Genomic DNA, 19,854 nt, shown 5'->3' with positions numbered 1-19,854 from the left:
GGGGTGAACACCCTAGAATGTTACAGACCTCCTAGGATGAGACATTCTTTCAATATGCCACCAACTATATACTTCTACACACAAATGATTACATGCAGCATTCTACCATATGCAAACTTATATCACTAAAAGATTATACTGACTACTAAATACAATTTTCCATTGACAATAGGGTATCAGAAAATTCTGCCTCTGACCCAATGGGAGCTGATCCTCAATCTTGGAATTTTAAACGTTCCTCAGTATCTTAGCTGTTCCTTGGTCTGCTGTCTTCTGCACAGAAACCTCGGATGTTGTGCGTGGAATCTTTTAGAATCTTATCTTCCAGTTTCTGGGTTTGATCTCCTAGTGCTCCCATTACTACTGGGACCACTTTTGACTTTGTCTTCTACATCTGCATCAGTGGTTCCTTCAAGCCCCTAGTACTTCTCTGTTCTCTATGCTGTCCACTGGGATGGCCACATCTATCACAGCTGTGGTCTTCTGCTCCTTGTCAGCCACCACTGTGCCTGGTTGACTCGCCAGCAGCTGCTTGTCTGTCTGGAAGTCCCACAGGATCCTAGCACCTTTGGTGGTGTCTCCCGTATGTGGCAGAGATGTTCTTGTACACTATCTCAGCCACACAGCACCTTTGTACAATCTGAAACTTGAGTGCAGCTGGCTGTGGTAGACCCCTGCCTTTATAGATCTGATTCTTAGGGGCCACATGTATTCAGTCAGAATGACATCCAAATGGCTTTACTGTGGATCCTGGTGGGCTGGACAAGGGACTGGTGCGATTTGCCTTGGAGTGTTGTTTTCCACAGTCCCAATGAATTCCATTTTGGCCCTCTGGTGTTATTTCCAATGCCTTGCTGAGCTGTGCTCATGTATTGACTCATGTGCCTACTCAGTTTACTCAGTTTGGTTAGCACATTTTTTTAATATTAGGATTTTTACTGACAATTGAACGTTTAAAGCATCAAACAGTCAGATCTTTGTTTCCTAAATTGAGACGAGACAAAACCTAGAAAATAAAATGTGACATTCTATGCACTTTTAACACATCCTAAAGTTTTATTGGTCATTTTCTTGACTTATCCATCAGTTCAACTTTAAGTGAAAACAGCACAAGTTACCAAGATCATGGCAAACTCTCAGACATACATAGAAACATTAGAAGGGGAACTGCTACAGTGGTCATACGTAGAAGCACAATCATTATCGCCATCAAACTCTCACTTACGTGGTCAAATCCTAATCAACCTTAAAAACAAATCCAAATCCAACTTTTTCTTTTCTTTTCTAAGTAAAACAAACTTGTTTGGTTACATTTTGAAACCTTAGTTCTAGTGTTAAAAATGGTTACTTGCTTTAAGAAAGAATCTGTTCAAAATCATTTTTTTTCTCAATTCACAGGCTTCACATTTAAAGTCTCAAATAAAAACTTCAAGTTTCTCACAAAATAGGTAATACTCATCCTTAACTCCAGCAGAATCTGAGAAGGAAATATGAAAGTGGAAGTTCACGGCAGTGTTTATATGGCAGATTGGGATTTTATTTAATTAAACCCCAGTCAACACTTTTCTCCTCCTTAAACATTACAGCACTTTAGTCAGCTTCATACGGTGGTCACTCTCATGACCACCTCATGGTTGCTGCTGTGCAAGTTGTTGGGTCTTAGCTGGCTAAGGAAATGTAAAACAGTGTAGCCACAGTGGTGGTTGAGAATAGTCCTGATATGGCGGTTTGCCCTCCGGCTGCTGTCTGTGACAGTGTGAGAAGAGTTCCTCTCTACTCGAACAGTGCTTTTGCTGCTGGAACTGATGGGATCCCCTAAGTCCTTTGCTTTGTCATAATTCAGCACTTTCCACTTCTGGTTCACCGCCTGCCAGCGCTTAAAGATCCGGTAGACAGATGATCCTTCGTGGATTATAAGGCCTGCATGTGAAGTTCAAAGGCAAGAAAAGAAATGTTACTGTAGGCATTTAAGGATGTAGAATGTTTCTGTCCTCATCTGTGTTTGTGTGCAAACCAGAACATGGTGTGCGATGTGTGCTACAATTCCCAGGTTAACTGACATGTCTCCTTGGAATAGTGTGCAGCGGTGGGCAACAGGCTTTGAAATATGTGTGCTCTCATGTGGTGTGTGTGTAAAAAGTGTTATCCTATTGGCAGTGCCATGTATTGGAGTCTGAAAGATTTATCAGAGGGCCAATCTTAGCAGCAGGCTGTTATTTCTGGCCAATATGGCGATGCTGATCTATCAATGTCTGAATTTATAACAGCTGATAAATAAAAAATTTAAAGAGTAAATAAGTGACAGGAGAAACACCAGTCCACTATGTCATGAGTGTTAATGTTGCATAGTTTGTCCACTAGAAGGCACTTCCTGTCAACTTCCAGCAACAATAACCAGCTGATCAGAGCAGAGGCGGGCTGAGAACCAGCCTATTCATTTATGTCCTCTGTAATGGACATTTGTTTTTGGTCTAGATATCTTTTGACTTATTTGAGCTACCCTACTAAGTCCTGAAGCACTAAATAGAGGACATCTTCCATTGATATCTCATGTGTTTGGGCCTCTTTTAGCTCCAAAGAGGAAGGAAATCACACACAAAAAAATTAATTTGGAAGATCCCTTTTTCCTTGGTTCTCAGGAGGATATATCAGAATATTTTATATCACCAAATATTGGTATTGGTTTCTGTCTCAAAAATTCTATATCATTCAGGCTCTGATATAAACCCTGCTGTATTACAAAGGCAGCACACTCAGTGTAATACCTGCGTGTCAGACCAGAGCGTTCCTCTCACCATTGTCTGAGTACAAAAAGTTTTAAGGCAAACTCTTTCAGTTTTCTTCAGTGTGAAATCCTAGTGTTAACTTCATCCTCTTTGTGCTCCAGATTCGCTTCATTTCCCTGCAAGCCCCTGATCCTCTTTGGTCTCCCGGCCCTCCATCAGACCTTCATTCTATGTGGCCAAAGCCATTCAGGGACATGCTCTGCTACAATTCAGATCTAACAACGCTAACTTTTTTTATATTAAAGCCACAAAAGCATCTATTCAAAATGTATTTGGTTTTATTTACAAACCTAACAAGAAGCAATCTTAATATTGGGGATGATTGGTTTCCCTTTAAAAAGGAAGTAAGCAACCATATTAAATTACTTGTTATAAGGTAAGTTTGGATATGGTAACTGAAAAAACCCCAACATAAAATAATGTATCTTACAGGATGTAGTGCAATTTTGTGTAATTATAGGGAATATACTTTTTGAGCCCCTCAAAAAACTGATTGTCATTCACATAGCTTGGAAATCAGTGATTCTTTGTGTATAATCATGTACAAAGGTTTTTGATAATTTTTGATACAATAGTCACCAGACTGCAACAGATGAAGCTATTAAACAGCAGCTGTAGCAGGTTTTGAAACTACCTTAAAAATCAGTGCAAGTTAGAATTAGACTCTGTATGTACTCTAGCCAAAAAAGTCACACATTCTAATATTTCACTGAACCGTCTTTAGCTGTAATGCATTCATTTGTCTTGGCATCGCTTCAACAAGCTTATGCAGTGTCACAACATTAATTTTCATCCTGAGTTGCGTTAATTGTTCGCCAAGATTTTGTACTTATGAGGGAGTCGGACCGCTGCGCAAAGTGTCCTCCAGCACATACACAACATGATCAGTGGGGTTAAAGCCTGGAATCCGTGGTGGCCAGTCCATGTGTGAAAATGATATTTAATGTTCCCTGCACCACTCGTCCACAAGAAACCCCAGCAACACTTGGGCAGGCATTACACTGCCCCCACAGGCTTGGACGGTATTAGGCATGATGGTTGCATCACTTCATCCCTTGTCTTCTTATCCTGATGCAATAAGAGACAACACGACCCTTTTCCATTGCTCCAGAGTCCAATCTTTATGCTCTATAGGCAAATAGAAGCCTTTTTTTTCTCCACTGATATGTGGTCTTCTTAAGGCTGCACAGCTGTTTAGTCCCATTCCCTTGAGTTCTCTTCACATTTTGCTTCTGGAAACACACTCTTGCTTTCATCAGTAACCATAAACAAAGCTGCAGGTTCTACTGTTGATTTGCTTTACAATTTGATTTCACTAAATATTTAAACAATCTCTGACCGTTTGATCATTCGAGTTTTCTTTTCTGACCATATTTGTTCCTCGAAGTTGATGGTAGTAATGCCGTGCACCGTTCTTAATATGATTTCTGTAGTTATAGTAAGTAAATTTTAGTAGCTTGATGCAGGCCAATAATTCAACCCATCTTTTTCACGACAACGGCAACCTGTTGCCAGCCCAAACATATAAATCACTGTAGTAATGATCCAATGGAAAACTCCTAAAGTACCTATTTACTTAGATAAACCAAACTGTTGCCCTTTTTTGGGAACCTTGCAGTGTATATGGACTCACGACAAATTACTTAGAATAATCACCAAAAGATAAATTCTAATAAATTATTGGGAAATTGCAGAGTTGTAAGATAAAAAGTCAGATTATGCAAGACTGGCACTCAGTTTGATGACATTTACACCAAGTGTGAAATATATAATAACGAATATGTGGCCGCCGTAGTATCTGTGTCTTACCTATGCAAACTATGTCCATGAAGCCGTACATGCCGTAGCATATCTGGAAGAGAAGGTCCTGCCGTTGCCATTTGGCTGAGGGGCTGAGAGAGGACCAAACCAACCAGGAAATACTTGCGATGAGGAACAGAGAGCCGAGGATAATGGCTGCAATCTGTACCTTCTCAATCACAGTCAGAGAGATGGCCTGCCACTGGATACAGACACAAAAACTGAATGAAATTGTTTTTCAGATAGAAACTGCAAACTGCTTCTTGATTATGTGAGATAATAGCACAGAGTTTGAATCGTTGCCGTACATCTAAAGAGGCCCTGGTTTTTTATCAGCACATATTTCCCAGATGGTTTCTGTGATTTCTGGAGCATAATCACTGAATCTCACAGGCAATAACAGCAATTGTGTTTTGCAGGTTTGAAAGTGGATTTGAGGATAATCCGATCTCCATAATGAAACTACAGACTCTTCTCTGCTGCACCTTTTTGAAAGAGAATAAATTACTGGAAACAAAATTATTCTTCGTAAGTTTCATTATCTCTTCTCTTTTTTGTCCTGCTACAAAAGAAAACTCAAAATTTGTCAAAATTGGAAGCATGTCTACTCCTGATTCTGACTGTAACTAATCATAACTACGGTACTGTGGCATTTATTAATTTGTCATGTATTAGCCAGTATGGAAGAACAGTAATGATGGCACATTCTCCAACGTAGCATACGGCGTCTCTCACACAGAAAAAGGACACAGGTCGAATATGTTCTGTCATTTCCTTCCCCTGGCCCCAGACCAGTCAAGGCAGATGGCTGCCCCTCCCTCACTCCGGTCCTGCCGGAGGTCTCATCCTGATAAAAAAGAGATCTTACTTTCCGCCTCTGCCAAGTGCTTGCTCACAGGAGATCATCAGATTATTGGAGTTTCCTTTCTAAAATTATAGGGTCTTTACCTTGGATTAGAAAGCTCCTTGAGATGGCTGCTGCTATTAGCATTAAGATGCTGAAATCACTTAGACCAAATCATTCAACTCTTTCAAATGTGCAGTGCCTCATTTTATTGTTCTTGGCAACCTCCGCCTGCAAGCCCTCAATCCTCACTGTTTTCTTTTCCATTTGTTCATAGAAACCGTAAAAATAGCTCTGTGAAAAGTATGGAAAGCTACTATGCTTCCTGTTGGGAACCGTTGCAAGTTTACTGAACAGCATGAGTTCAAAATGACTGGGAGCCTGAGGGGATGGTAATGTGAATACTTCATGGCCTCTACACAGTGCCAGCACATTGATTCTTAGATTACAGTGGCCCCTAATGTGATTATCGTGCTCCTCTGCCAGTCAGTCACTCAAATCTGGCAAATTAACCTTTATTGATGGCTTTCGGCCATAAAGCCATCAAGGACTTTATTCTTGTAGCAATTCTAAATCCTATAGGAAGGTTTTACACTGTTAACATTAAAACAGTAAGAGTAGAACAAAACCACATTGACCATACCTGCAGTGGGTTTTTGGTTCTAATGGCCAACACCTGGTACTTAAAGTAGCAGAGCTCACAGCTCCAGGAGCCTCTCTCACTGATCCAGCGGATAAGGCAGGACTGGTGGGTACAGCGCACTGAGCCATCACAGCGACAAGGGCTCAGCAACTCCCCCTGCAGGATGAAACATTAAGTGCATGAAATAGCCTTCCACAGAGCCTCCTGTAGGGTAAAACTCCCACCGAATGAAGATTTGAGTCACACAGTTGACAGTAAAAATGGGAATAAAGATCTCTATCATTGATTTTGATTTTCACAGCTTTAACAATGTTCCTATTGTGTTTTACCTGACGAAGACATTGTTTGAGGGCATCTCTGGGTCACAGACCTGTCTGGAGCAAGTACCAACAGATAAAATAATTTACTGTTTCTGGTTGGCAAGAAGGGGGGTGGTAAATGTTTGAGTTATGCCAGTGGGTTTTATAGGGTAAGTTGTGGCGTAGTTACAAATACCGTGAATTAAATCAAGACTGGACTCGTACTCCATTGCAGACGGCTGCAGACACCGTGGATGGATTGTTATTCTATATTATCTACAGGTCTGCTTTCAGGAAGAGTACACGGTTAGCGAGTCTGCAGTGTTGTGGTTGTGCTGGCTCAATCGTGGTCACTGCAAATTGGATGCATGTCCACTGAGATATACATCCACTGACCTGTCGATGTAGAACGTGTAAAGATACTTACAGTTGTGTTCTGCTTTAATATGGAGTTAAAAACTAATTACACTTGTTTTGCCTTGACTGATAAGCACTGCCTGTACATGTAACCTCACAGTGTTGTGTTATCTCTCTCAGTAGTGAACAGGATCCTGTAACTCCAGCCTCTCCTTTGGGAACCATCTTAGAGTTTGTTGACTCTTCCTACTCTTTCTGACAGCTTGGAGTGATTCTTTACTTGGCGAGCTTTGCTGGCATTTCATACTGAACATTATTTGGCTTTTTCAGCCTGCTGCTGTGCTGCTGATGCTTTGCTACTCTCTTTTTGTGGTGAAGTAATCAATAGCCAGTAAGGCTTTTTTTTGTTGTTGTTGTTGTTAAAAAAGGAGAGTTTTTGAAGAACTTCTAGGAAATTATTACTTATGGGAAGGTTTGTGGTTTGAACTTTGGCTCCTCCAGTCTGCATGTTGATCTATCCTTGGTAAATATACCAATGGAAATGGAATGGAAATGCAGTACATAGGGTTAAAAAACAGAGTTGGTATTGCATGGTTGGTCAAAATCTGATGGTACTGCATTCATAATTCCATCAATTTTGACCAAATCCCCAGCATCACCAGCTAAACCATGAAAGAGCCTCTGCTGTGTGTTACAAATGCCTGCAGACACTCACTGTTGTACCTTTCTCTCCTTTTTGAGCCTTTTTTTTTATTAGTGAATGATTTATAGGTCAGTGTTAAAAGGTTCAGCACACACAAACAACATTCCTCTGAAAATATTCAGGTACACGGACTGGTCTGAAAATGAGTGAAGGAGCAGCCAAAGTCCAAAAAAATAAGAGAAAAAGACAAACTTTGAAAGACCAAGAAAGCCTGGAGAACTATTGCTTAAGACCACTTTAAAAATGACAAATAAGTCTGGCTTCTTGGAAGAAAAAATTAAAGAAGCAAGAGGCGGCTCAAGATTTTTGCACAGTGTATAGTATATATGTGCTGCCTGCCTTAATATCGTGCGCTTAAGCGATTTCAAACATGAATTCACGATGACACTATGTGATATTCTTTGACTATATGCTTCCTAAGACCTTTATCTGAATACCTTTCTATACTTTCCCCTTAAAAGAAAGCACAGGATATCTGTTGCAGGTTTTCATTGTCAGCATGACTCCCTAAGGCTTTGGACTGACAACACTCTTGCACATCTTCATTTATTTCCTGTCTGACTCTGGGTGACGTGCGAGGCCTTTAATTATGTGGATTTCTGGAGGCGAACCAAAAACTTTACGGACACCTCCAGCAGAGTCTGTCTGTGGGAGACACTTTCACTGTACTTTGACCTTCCTGTAACTAAAACACATGATCAAAGGTTTGATCCCTTCATTAATGGTTTCTGCTACAGAGTCAGAGTTATTAAACAGATACTGCCCTTCGAATCCCTTAAAATAACAATGAGCATAGATTGATTTATTTTCATGCTGAGAAATCCTTCTTAAAACCTTTCTTTATTGCTTTTTTAAAACAGCCTAATTTTGTGCATCAGATGCTGAATCTGTTTCCGTAAAGACTTCACTACTTCACACAGTACATATAAAGCTCCTCCCTTTTCTCTGAGACTATTCTTAACTGATGCCCTTTGTCTGCCCACTGCTATTTTCAGATCGCTGTTGATAGATAGTTCCCCTATTTTAGTCTTACTCTCTCTGACTTCGTTCTCTCTCTCTCTTTTTTAAACTTCAGAGCAGATGTGATGCAGTCTTCCAGATACTGAAAACAAGTTGAAACTGATCTACAGTAGCTGACATGTTCTCCATGTGTTTGCAAAGGAAACACATGGAATCCTTACCACACCCATGGCACATAAATGAAATCCTTACTGGTTTTACACATCAAGATTGCCTTAAAGGTCCTCGGGAGCACTTTTGCATTTGTGAAAAAAGATGTTATCACAGGTTATATCTGGCAAGCAATACAGAATTGTCTGTTGATGTACTCTCAGACTTTGGGGGCAGTGGGAATACTGAACTCCTTCATACCTGAGCATGAAAAATAGCCTTAGATTATTTGTTCACTCTTTTTAGTAACACAAGGTGACTATATGTACAGTTTCACTATGCAAACCTGAATTGACAGTTTATTATGCTGAATCTTGACTCTTATGTGACTCCAGTAAAGGCTGAGGGGCTTTATTTGTGTGTGTCAGATGATACCACTTACTTACTAGTCCTCAGCAGCTTCAGGAATTATCCCCTGCTCCTAGCATTACACACCCAAATCTCTAACTGAGTTGCATTGTGGGTAATGTGCAACACTTTTGGAGTTTCAGTCCTCACTGGTAAAGTAAAAATCTGGAGATTTCACCCTCTGCAGCTTTATCGGCTGTTCCCTTATTTTCCAAGCAGATGGATCTATGTGTTTGATTTCTTGACACAACCTTTATAACGACTTGGGACGGGCATTAGAAGTACACTTGTTGTGACTTCTTGAGAACCAGGAATTGTTCACATTTCATGTAAATGTGTTAACCATTAGACCTGCTCCAGGTTTGACCATTCATTAAGTCTGCCTCTAGGTAAATCACACTCAAGTAAAGCATTTGAGTGCATAAAGAAAGAGCTTGAGTACACTGGGCTAAATGCAGCTCAGGCTGGTGGTAAACTTTAAAGATCTGGCTTCAACTTCTTTACTCTTTTGGACAATGAGTAAATTTTCTAAGCAAACGTTCTCCATGTATCCAGTGGAAACTTTTCTGAGCAACTTGTCTTAAGACAGTTTCTTCAAGTGATTAGAGAGAAGCACCACGAACAAGCCACTGCTAGAGGCTCCAGTTGTGTTTGTTCCTCCAGCACCAATACCTTCTTTTTTTCTAACTTTACCTTTTCTGGCCCCTGGAAGCAGATCCGGCACTGCGGTGATCGCGTCCCGCTCTCTGAGAGACTCGGGAGTGAAGCAGCATCCATGTTTCCTACTCCTCCTCCCTGAGGTTTGGCACCTTCTTTATCCTCAAACGCCAGGCTTCGTGGCCGGAGGTCAGAGCCATAGTACTCCTCCTCGTCGTCCCGCTGAGAGCACCTCAGCTGTGGCCAATCACAGCCTCCAATAGCGAGCCCTCTCATCGTGGTCTGTGTGTTCGGGTCAGTGTCCGTCCTCCTGCTTGATCCAGAACGCATCAGTAGCAACACTTTGAGTTCATTAAAGAACATCCGGATGCGATACTTAAACATTCTTCAGCAGCTTTACTACACAGCCACAAACAGAGCAACCTTCAGCTTTACTGTCACAGTCCCTTCATTATTATTATTATTATTATTATTATTATTATTATTATTATTATTATTATTATTATTATTATTATTATTATTGTTGTTGTTGTTGTTGTTGTTGTTGTTGTTGTTGAGGTATTGAATTGATTCAAGTAGACAGTTCAAATCTTACTGAATAAAATTCAGATCTGAATTGAGAAAGCACGCGACTAACATGATAGGCTATTAGATCAGCCCATAGCTCTTTGCATATCCTGTTGTTATAGCATGTGCACCGCAATCCAGCCAATAGGGAAGGATTATTTTTCATGGACAGAGGCGTTTTCTTTCGGGATTCAATGGAGGCTGAGAGCCACGAACTGTGAGGCACAAACATTAAAGTCAGAGTAGTCCAGCAGCATCCTCTTACACGTCTCCATCCCGCTCGCTCGCTGATATCGCAAGGTTCAAACGGGTCATCTCGATGTTGTGAATCACAAGGAGCTGTCCGAGGTTTGCCACAGAATGTTTTCTTCTTCGTGCGGAAACAGCGAGGGTGTCTGAGGTGTGGGGTTGATGCAGAATCCTATTACCAACTAAGTCCAATCCGATTTATATTTGAGTTTCTCATTTACCCACAGAGCGGGTAGAATTACACGAGGTGACAAGCGTGCATCCTTTGTTGTCTGGCAGTGGCATCCATCACTTCGCCACTCTTTCCTCCAGTTCGCTTTAGCCCTTTCCCCCCTCTCTCTCGTTCTCTGCTGTTACATCGGGCGGTGGGGGAGCTCGTCCCGCACTTTCTCCCCTTAAGCAGGTCCGACAGCCAGATTATAAAGTTAGAATCCAGCGGGGTTCAATCTCAGCGGAGAAAGCGAAGAAAATAACATCACATGAAAAAAAATCCTTTCACAGCAACTTGTAATGCCACTTCTTTTCCCGACCATCTCTGCGCCACAAATCAGGGGGAGCGAGAGGATGCCAGATATGGATTCCTGTGAACACAAAAAGAGCAGACCGCAACTGTCCCTTCCGGGTTGCTAAAAAAAACTGCACCTCCTCACTTATTTAGCAAATCATATAAAGACCCCGGAGAATAGGCGAGACAATGAAGTGCCACTTCACCTGGCAGACTGTAGTATAGTGTCTCCTTCATCATAATCCCAGGATGCTCAAATTCGATTTTCAGAAGTTTCGCATGCACGTCAGCTCAAACCACCCAAACTTCGTTATCTGTATAGTTTCCTATTTTTTAAAAAGACTTTTGCTTCTTGCAGCTAAGAAGAAATTATCTCCATCCTTCATTGGTGGTGTAGCTGCTGACTGTGGCTGCTGTCCAAGGTGCTGATATTCATGTGACGTTAAAGCCACGTGCTGTTATTCGTCTGCTGGTTGAGAAAAAAAGCAACTATTGTAATAATCCAGTGAGTGAGTGTACGTGTGTGGTTGTGAGCTGGTCTGGTATTACCCATGTTGTGGGGACCTAAATCTACTCAAACAGTCAATTTATAGGGACGTGTCTTTCTTCTGGGGACAAAAAACAAAGTCCCCTCAAGGAAAATCATTGAATTGCATGGAGGTAATGAAATGTCCGCAGAAATCATGGAAGCCCAACAGTTTGCGTGTGTGTCTAACAACCAGAACAAAAGCTCTCCAGGGTTGAAACAGTAGAAAGTGTGCATATAAGATGATTTAACAGATTCATCATTCACAGGAACATAACAACACAGCACAGATAATTGTTTCAGAGGAGACAGTGTACGGTTTATTATTAAATAAATAAACATGCTCTCTGTTCTCCCATTACAAGAAGCAGCGATTGGGCCAGAGCAAAAAGGCAGATTCAAAAGATGGAATGTTTCACTAGAATGAAAAAGCTTTATTTATTATTTTCTCATGAGACTTAATCACAGGGGCTGGAGGGATTGGTGATCTGTCCACAGTGTCCCTGATAGCTGGGATAGACTGTTTTCTTACAGTCGTGTAGAGAGAACTGAAGCATGTCTGCATGGACTCTGAGAACATCAGTGTGTCGTCTATTCGATGTGACAGGGACCAAGAGTTTTGACAGTTTTGCACGGATTGCAATGAATATTTTGAGCCATAGGTCTTGGACCTGAACAAGTAGATGCAGTCAGACTGCTCGGTAATGTCCTAAGTATAAAGAGGTCATGTAGTGAGATCAGGAATTATTACTCACATTTATTATAAATCACATTTTTATGACACAAAGTTTGTTTTAGCACATTCAAGCTCACAGCTGCCACACTTTCACCCAAACCTCACCTAAAACAACTGCAAGGCTTCTGTGTAGGTGCAGATGTTGTGGTATTTATTTAGACTACATGAAACTGTGCGTGCAAATGTGCATTTGTCATTATTTATTTTGGTATTAAATAATTTTTTAATTTATGGCTTTATGTGTTTCTTAAAGCAGCCACTGTTTCCCATTTTGACAGCGTCGCACGAAGATGCAAAGCTGTCAAGAAGGCATGATTTCATTACCTGGTAAGGTGACAGAAGAGCTTCTTCGGAGTTTAATTGGCACCGTTTGTGTTCCAGTTTAACCAAACTATCTCATTTACATCAGCTGATTGTGGAGGCCAGGTCGTCTGATGCACCACAACACCTGGAGGCTGTGCAAGGGCCACAGGTTCATCTGGTCTGTGATACATAAAGCCATGGTAGCTGGAAACATAAATCTAATTGGACCAAAGCACATACTTTGGTCTTCAGTTCAGCTTGTGTTTCTTGGCCCAAGCAATTTTCTTCTTATTATGGAGCTCCCTGGGTAGTGTGTGCTATTTGAACTGTGGGAAGCATTGGGCTGTACTCTGAGGTGCTAGTAATAGGCTATTTGAGGCTGGTAACCAAACTTTCATCAGCCATTGTGACATGAAATAGTAGGCAAGCACGGGTGTTGCTAATCACATTAATGAAGGTTCAGTTATTTTTAGGTCCAGAAGTATCTTTAATGTGATTAGTAACATCTGTGCTTACCTACTACTTTAAGTCAAAATGGATTTTGTGAAAGCAGACTGTCATACTGAACAGTTTGACAGTTCCTTTGATTTTATAGAACAAAGGATCTTCTTATTGAAAATGACATAAACCTCCTTGAGAAGTAAATCAATCATTTGAAGAAGGAATATAGAGAAAAGTGATCCTTCTTAAAAACATAAGAAGTCTAGTCTGAGGTGATGAAACAAAGCAAAAACAAATAAACAAAAATCAACAACTAGACAAATTATTCCAACGAGATAGAGTTTCTTTTTTTTTTTTAATCTTACTTAGATACAGAGAAGACATGAAAGAAACACTGATGACTTGCTTTTTTCAAGATGCAATTAATACAAATTCAGTTTAGAGTAGATTATGATACCCAAATATTTTTTTTTGTCCTTTCAAAGTGTTCCAGCACCATTACTGGTTAAAGCAAAAGATTTTGATTAGAGGTTGAGGTTCTGCCTCTTACTAATGAGCACTCAGTAAGGTTTGTATTTATTAAGCAGTAGTTTGTTTGCTCAAATCTACATTTGTAGAATATTAAAACTGAATTGCAGTGCTTCTTGTACTTGTAAAACCTTTTTTAAAATATAATGCTGTTATCTGAATAATTTGTGTTTTAGAGTTAGCAGAAAAATAAAGGTTCAAATCATTAATAATATCAGAGAAAAGAAACGGTTTCAAGGTAGAACCACAAGGGGAATCTAATAAACAAATGAATTTAGAAAACCCAATGAACTTAAACATGACCCATAAACATCAAAATAAACTAAAACTCAAAACACTGGGTTAAAAGACCCAGGATCATGACAATGAGCTGAAGATGGTCTTGTTTTTCCTATTATACAGGTTATTTGTTGTGTACTGAGTACCTGATGGCCCAAAAAAACAAGAAAGAAGTTTCAATCTGAAACTTCTTTCAGTTTCAATCTGAACAAGACTTACGTGAAAATCATCTCGGGTTAAAATATTTTAGTCATACAGAGTGTATAGAGCTTTCAGTGAGTCAAAAAATGGCAGCTTGGGAAATTTCTAAATATGGTAAATGGCCTGTATTTATATAGCGCTTTACTAGTCCCTAAGGACCCCAAAGTGCTTTACATATCCAGTCATCCACCCATTCACACACACATTGGTGATGGCAAGCTACATTGTAGCCACAGCCACCCTGGGGCGCACTAAAACATATTTAACTTTGTCTACATTTTTTTTAGCAACGTAGAATTCAACTTGTGTTACTTTTCATGTATTTTCTTAACTGCAGAAAACACAGGTGTAAATCTTGAAATGAATAATTAAGTTATATACGTCAGGTAGAGATACGGTTTTCAGAGGAATTGTGGGGGAGAAAGGTCCTCAGATATTAATAGCGCTTGCATTTTTCAGTGATAATATTAAACTTTAATCATTTAGAATAAGTACTTTTTAAAAAGAGATACAGAATGTATAAGAAACCTAATGCATCATACTGTAGTGGTCTGTGTGTGGAGTATTTACCTGGTGTCTGAGCTTTGTGTTTTTCAAAATAAAGGGGTGGTGAGATGAAAACTCCAGAGATGCCTGAAACCCTAAGGAACAACTTTATTGTCAGACAAACGTGTTTCGGCTTGTGGCCTTCATCGGGGTTATTACAAAACACCAAACAGCTTGTGCTTAATTTAAAGTAAAACAACAGAAAATAAAAAAAACTAATGAACCAATCAGCCACTCACACATAAACATAATCATTAATGGGGATGATGATTGTTCAAATATGTTCTGGACTGAACCATTACAGGATAAGTGACTGGATGTCACCTTATACATGTAAAAGTGGGTCATTCCCACAGGTGCACAAAAAATGCAAACAAGATAAAAATTATACATAACAATCACAGGAACTCTAAGAAATGAATTCCATGAACTAAACAACAACAATATGCATCACAATTTTTTTAGAGACATTTTTTCAGAGACAAAAATAGGTCGAATCACAGAAACTCATTAATAGCTAGATCTTCATTCATACCTTTGGGAAATAAACTCTTTAAATGGAATATCTAGAATGCCTCTCACTTTTCTCTGATGAAATTGATATAACCAGCTCTTTGACTGAGCTTGATGGCTTCAATGCCTATAAAGAATAAAGATGAGCTACAATGTTTTTCATTAAAATTTCTTGCAACAGGGCTGGTTAAATCATTTCTCTTAATAGAACTTCTGTGTTTGTTAATTCATTCTTTCACAGGTGTTTTGTTGCATGGACACCATATCATGTAGACCACATTTTTAGTTTTGCTGGTAATAAAGCTTTTTGCATCAATAATCTTGCCACTTGGTTTTACATTTTTGAGTATTCTCAATGTATGGAAGACCCACACTTAAAATGACCTTGTAGGTTATGAGTTGCCAGGTGTTGTTTCTGGGGTTTAGAATCACAAAAAGCTCGAATAACCCTATCCCTAATGTTTTTATCATTGGCTGTTCTTTAAAAATCTCCTGTAAATTCGAAGGATGTGCCAATATTTTAAAATTATTTCTTTAATGTTCCTGGTTTTTGTTGTAATGGTTGTGCAAAAAACAAGATTTCATTTGGGTTTTGGAGGTTTCTTAGTTACCAGATAAAACTTTCTGTTTTTTGAGTCCACCTTATTTTCTGCAAATCTTAGCCAGTCCTCTTTGTCATTTTTATAACATCTTTTCTTTGCTGTAATTATATTGTTCAGGAATTTCACAAATGCATTTGAATCTAATGACTTGGCTTACAGGTAAACCTTTTTTGAGGCTGAAAACTTGCAGCGTGAAGTAATGTATTTCAATAGGTTTGGAGTAAAGAGAGGTGGACAGATATTTGTCTTTTTTGGTTACTATTATGCCAAAAAGGTTAATTTCTTTACTACCATGAACAAGAGTAAAACATCAATCTGCAAAGTGTTCATTTAAAAATCGTACAAACTCCAATACTGTGGAGACTGATCCCTTCCAAAATAAAAATACATCATCTATGTACCGTTTCCAAGACATGATGAATGGTAGAAAGGGGTTTTTTTTGGTGGTCGTATAAAATTCATTCTTCCAGATGGACAACAAGTAAACAAGCAAAACTAGGTGTCATTTTCGTGCCCATTGAAGTGCCAGAAATTTGAAGCCATAGTGTGTCATTATAAAAGAAATCATTCCTCTTCAGAACAAAAGCAGCCAGCTTAATTAAAAAGGAAGTAGATGGTGATTTTGTAGGCCTGTAGGTGAAAATGTTCGACTGACTCTTTGTCTTTGAGGCTTTGTTGTTTTTTCACAAGGATGTAACATCATTCATTGGTGGGAGGTATTTGAAAAGAAGCAGGAAATGAGAGCTGTCTTTTATGTAGGAGTTCAAGGTCGGTACGAAATCTCACTATGGAAGCCTACAAAAGTTGATATTCACTAGATTTCTGTGGATTTTTGGAAATATATACAAAAAGCTTTTAAAGGATGTTTACTGCGTAAAAATGTTTTTTCCTTCAGAGAAATTTCACCATAGAAGAGGTCAACAAGGAACAGCTGTTTACAGCTTATTTACTTGTGACCATTGTGACAATGGCACCTCCTTTCTTAAAGGCTTTAAATACAATTATTTATCCTGTCCAAGCTCTATTACTGCTTTCTGTTGATCATTTGTTAAATTATTTAAGGGAAATCAAGTTCTGTGAGTCTACAGTATGTATCTATCACGTGATTTCTGTTCTCAGTGGGACAAAAATTACTTTTAATATTAAAATCACTTCATTTTGACAAGACTCACTTCTCATTAAAAATTCTCTGACGTTTTTACAGCTCTTAAAAACAAGTTCAAATGGACTTACAGAAGGAGTTGGCACAAAAGAAAGACGAAGTTCAAACACTGATAGTGGAGCGGGAGTCAATACAGTTCTGCTCGGGTTGGCAACAGCTGACTTCTTCCCCAATATTGAGATCGGGTCCATGGGCGGTCGAATGGATCTTTTCCTTTTCCCCCATCATCCAGGAGATGGGGGTTCCAGGGGATGAAACATTTTGCCCAAAAAAGGATGTCCAAGGTGGCTGGAGAATTTACATTGAGTCTTTTTCTTGTTTGGAGTGGTTGAAGGGAATCTTTGCTTGGATGTGTGTGTCATTAAACCAAACTTTCTGTTCTGTTGGGCGTGGTTCAGTGATGGTGGAAGTATTGGTGGTTAAATTGTGAGCGTCTTTGGACCAGGGATATATAAATCCCTCCTTATAGTCGTTCTAATCTCTGAGGAATTCTGGCTTTTTTTAGGTCTTTTATTTCTTTTTCACATTCTGTTAGTCTTATATCAGGTTCCTCCATTTGTTTTAGTGCATCATTATTATCTCTTGTCAACACTTCCAGGTACTGTTCATTCTTTAATATTTCATTTTGTATCTTACTTTCTTTCTCATTCAAGTACTTTATAGTAATAGCCATCAGCCAAATGGCTTTCACATATAGTCGAAACACGTAATAAAGTTGTTCCCTAGTGTTTCAAGTGTTGCTGTAGTTTTTATCTCACCAGTTCTTTATTTTTCTCCAAGCACCTTGGAAAAGGTGAAGTTGAGGCGGAAACTTTTAGATAACTGATTTTTAAAATAAAGAAATTTTCATAATTTATGCAGAAAGGAGACAATTTGGTCCATTATATGTTCAATCATAAGCTACAGTCATGATATTAAACACAGTATCAGGGCTTACTGGGTCACTTTCATACAACTGAGCCATCACTGATGTTATTATTAACAGCTGTGTTTATAAGGCAAGTAAAGTGTCTGCAAGGGAAGAGTCTATCGAAGGTTCTTAAAATAGTTCGAGATCACTTCCTTATAAATCTCTGCAACTGACTCTGTGTTTTCTCAGCAGTTCTCCTGGTAGGCAAAAAGCCCTCGAGCAGCTTTAGAGAAGCAATGCCTTGATTTAGAGTTTGTCCCAGCTACTGGGACAGCCTGCACGTCACTATCACTGTACTATATTCCCATTTCTGGTCACAAGTAGATAATGTCTACTTTCTTCCCCTCTAGCAGGCAGCAGGCACATAAATGCATGAGTGATGGCTGGAGAGAAAGCTGTAAAAGCAGGGAAAGACTGAGCGCCAAATGGATATGTTGTGCAGGATATCAGAGCACAGAAATTTTAGCTGACCTAATGGGATTTTATTTATAAAATACTACGTCCACCATTCATGCTTTTGTTTTTTGACCCCATGCATCAGTGCAGACTGACTGTGGAGTTTGTTCATAACCAGTAAGCATCCATTAAGTAAATATAATGAATGTGTCTGGGATTGAATTCACCCCATTAAAGCCCCTTTATTTCCAGTACTAAACACTTGTATGTTGTTTTGGGTGCCTGATGCAGAATTCCCTCAAGGCACGGAGACAGACAGGATGTCCATTAGTGTGGACAGACGATAAGATCAGATTATTGTTAACAAGAGATTCACAGCCAAAAGTATTCAACCTAATAGCCACGTGTAATTCATTATTATCTAATAATGCAACACTGAATTGTTGTAACAGTCTGATAATCTGTCCAGGATACTCCACCTCGTACGCTACATCAGTATGACAGACTTGATATCCACCACCTGCTACTCTATATTGGATAAGCATTCAAAATAACAGTATGGACAGACTATTAGCTGTCAGAGATGAATGAAGCCTGATGTTATTCCATTTGCATCTTTTAAATAAATACACAATTAGCCATTTTGCTAATCTAATTACACTGTTTAGTTTACATGGTGTAGTCTTTTTCTCCTTTTTAGAGGACACCTGTTTCTCTTTTGAATTGTTTTTAGACTAACTGTTGAAAAAAAAAACTGTTTTGAAATTGAAATTAGGTGATGTTTTAAATACTGAACATATGGAGAGATTAAAGAAAAACTGTTAAATTAATTTGCAGGTCCATATGTCTCTAGATAAAGTTTGCAAACTTTAGTTTGGTATTTATGTAAAGGGTGATTTTAGGATATGAAATAAACTATTACATAGTTACTGGTACACAGTAAACAGAGGACAATACATATATGCATATTTCAAAGAAGTTGTACAACTTTTAATAGACTGGCTAGTCCTCTAGCCTCCATAGAGGAGGTGGGTGAGAGGAGGATGTTAGCCAAGCTAATGCCCATTATGGACAACAGCTCTCACTCCCTGCATGAGACTGTGGAGACTCGGAGCAGCTCTTTCAACAGTTAACAATTACAGCCACTGTGTAGGACGGAGCATCATTGCAGGCCCTACATCCCAACAGCAGTCAGACTGTACGATAGGCACATAGGATAAATACTTGCTGAGAAAAATATGCGTGTATATATTATCATTCCTGCTGCACTTTATTTATGTATTTAAAAAAAACCTTTGATTTATCTTTTAGAGTATTTTGCTGTGTATAGTATTGTACAAACCAGTCTTGTGTAGTGTTTATTTGTAAATCATTTTTCTTATTTATTCATGTATTTTAATGGTTTTCTGAAGTATCTCTAATTCACTTTTTCTTTCTGCCCCTCGTGCTACTGTAACAAGTGGATTTCCCCAGTGTGGGTCTATATCTAGACCATACCTATATCTGCATCAGTCTGTCTGTATCTGTCTAGCTGTAGGAAATGCAGAAAAAGAAGAGTGATTTCAATCTTAGAGTTAAAACTCATTTGACGAACCACACTGCTTCAGTGACTGGATGGACGGATTTTTAACATATTTTTGGGGAGGATCTAAAAATCTATCAGGTACTTCATATAAATTTTGATGATGTGTTAATTAACTCATAATTAGCATTATTTGATCAATTTAAGTTATTTATTTGTCTGTTTATTTATTTTTCAATGCCACCAGCAGTTTTTTCATCT

At 39.0% G+C, this 19,854-nt stretch overlaps 1 protein-coding gene across 1 annotated transcript; it reads right to left on the bottom strand.

The window, feature by feature from the left end:
* Positions 1-168: 168 nt before the first annotated feature.
* On the bottom strand, positions 169-10,073 carry LOC113022606 (E3 ubiquitin-protein ligase MARCH9-like). The gene is made up of 4 exons (XM_026168183.1): positions 9,644-10,073; positions 6,074-6,229; positions 4,596-4,788; positions 169-1,920 (listed from the first exon to the last, which is right to left on the bottom strand). Exons 1-4 carry the CDS (start codon positions 9,989-9,991, stop codon positions 1,601-1,603), a joined length of 1,017 nt encoding a protein of 338 aa, XP_026023968.1. The 5' UTR covers positions 9,992-10,073; the 3' UTR covers positions 169-1,600.
* Between the last annotated feature and the right edge of the window lie 9,781 nt (positions 10,074-19,854).

This window comes from Astatotilapia calliptera, chromosome 5, assembly GCF_900246225.1.
Source record: "Astatotilapia calliptera chromosome 5, fAstCal1.2, whole genome shotgun sequence".
Lineage (NCBI taxonomy): Eukaryota > Metazoa > Chordata > Actinopteri > Cichliformes > Cichlidae > Astatotilapia > Astatotilapia calliptera.
This window is presented reverse-complemented; position numbering and strand designations above follow the sequence as displayed.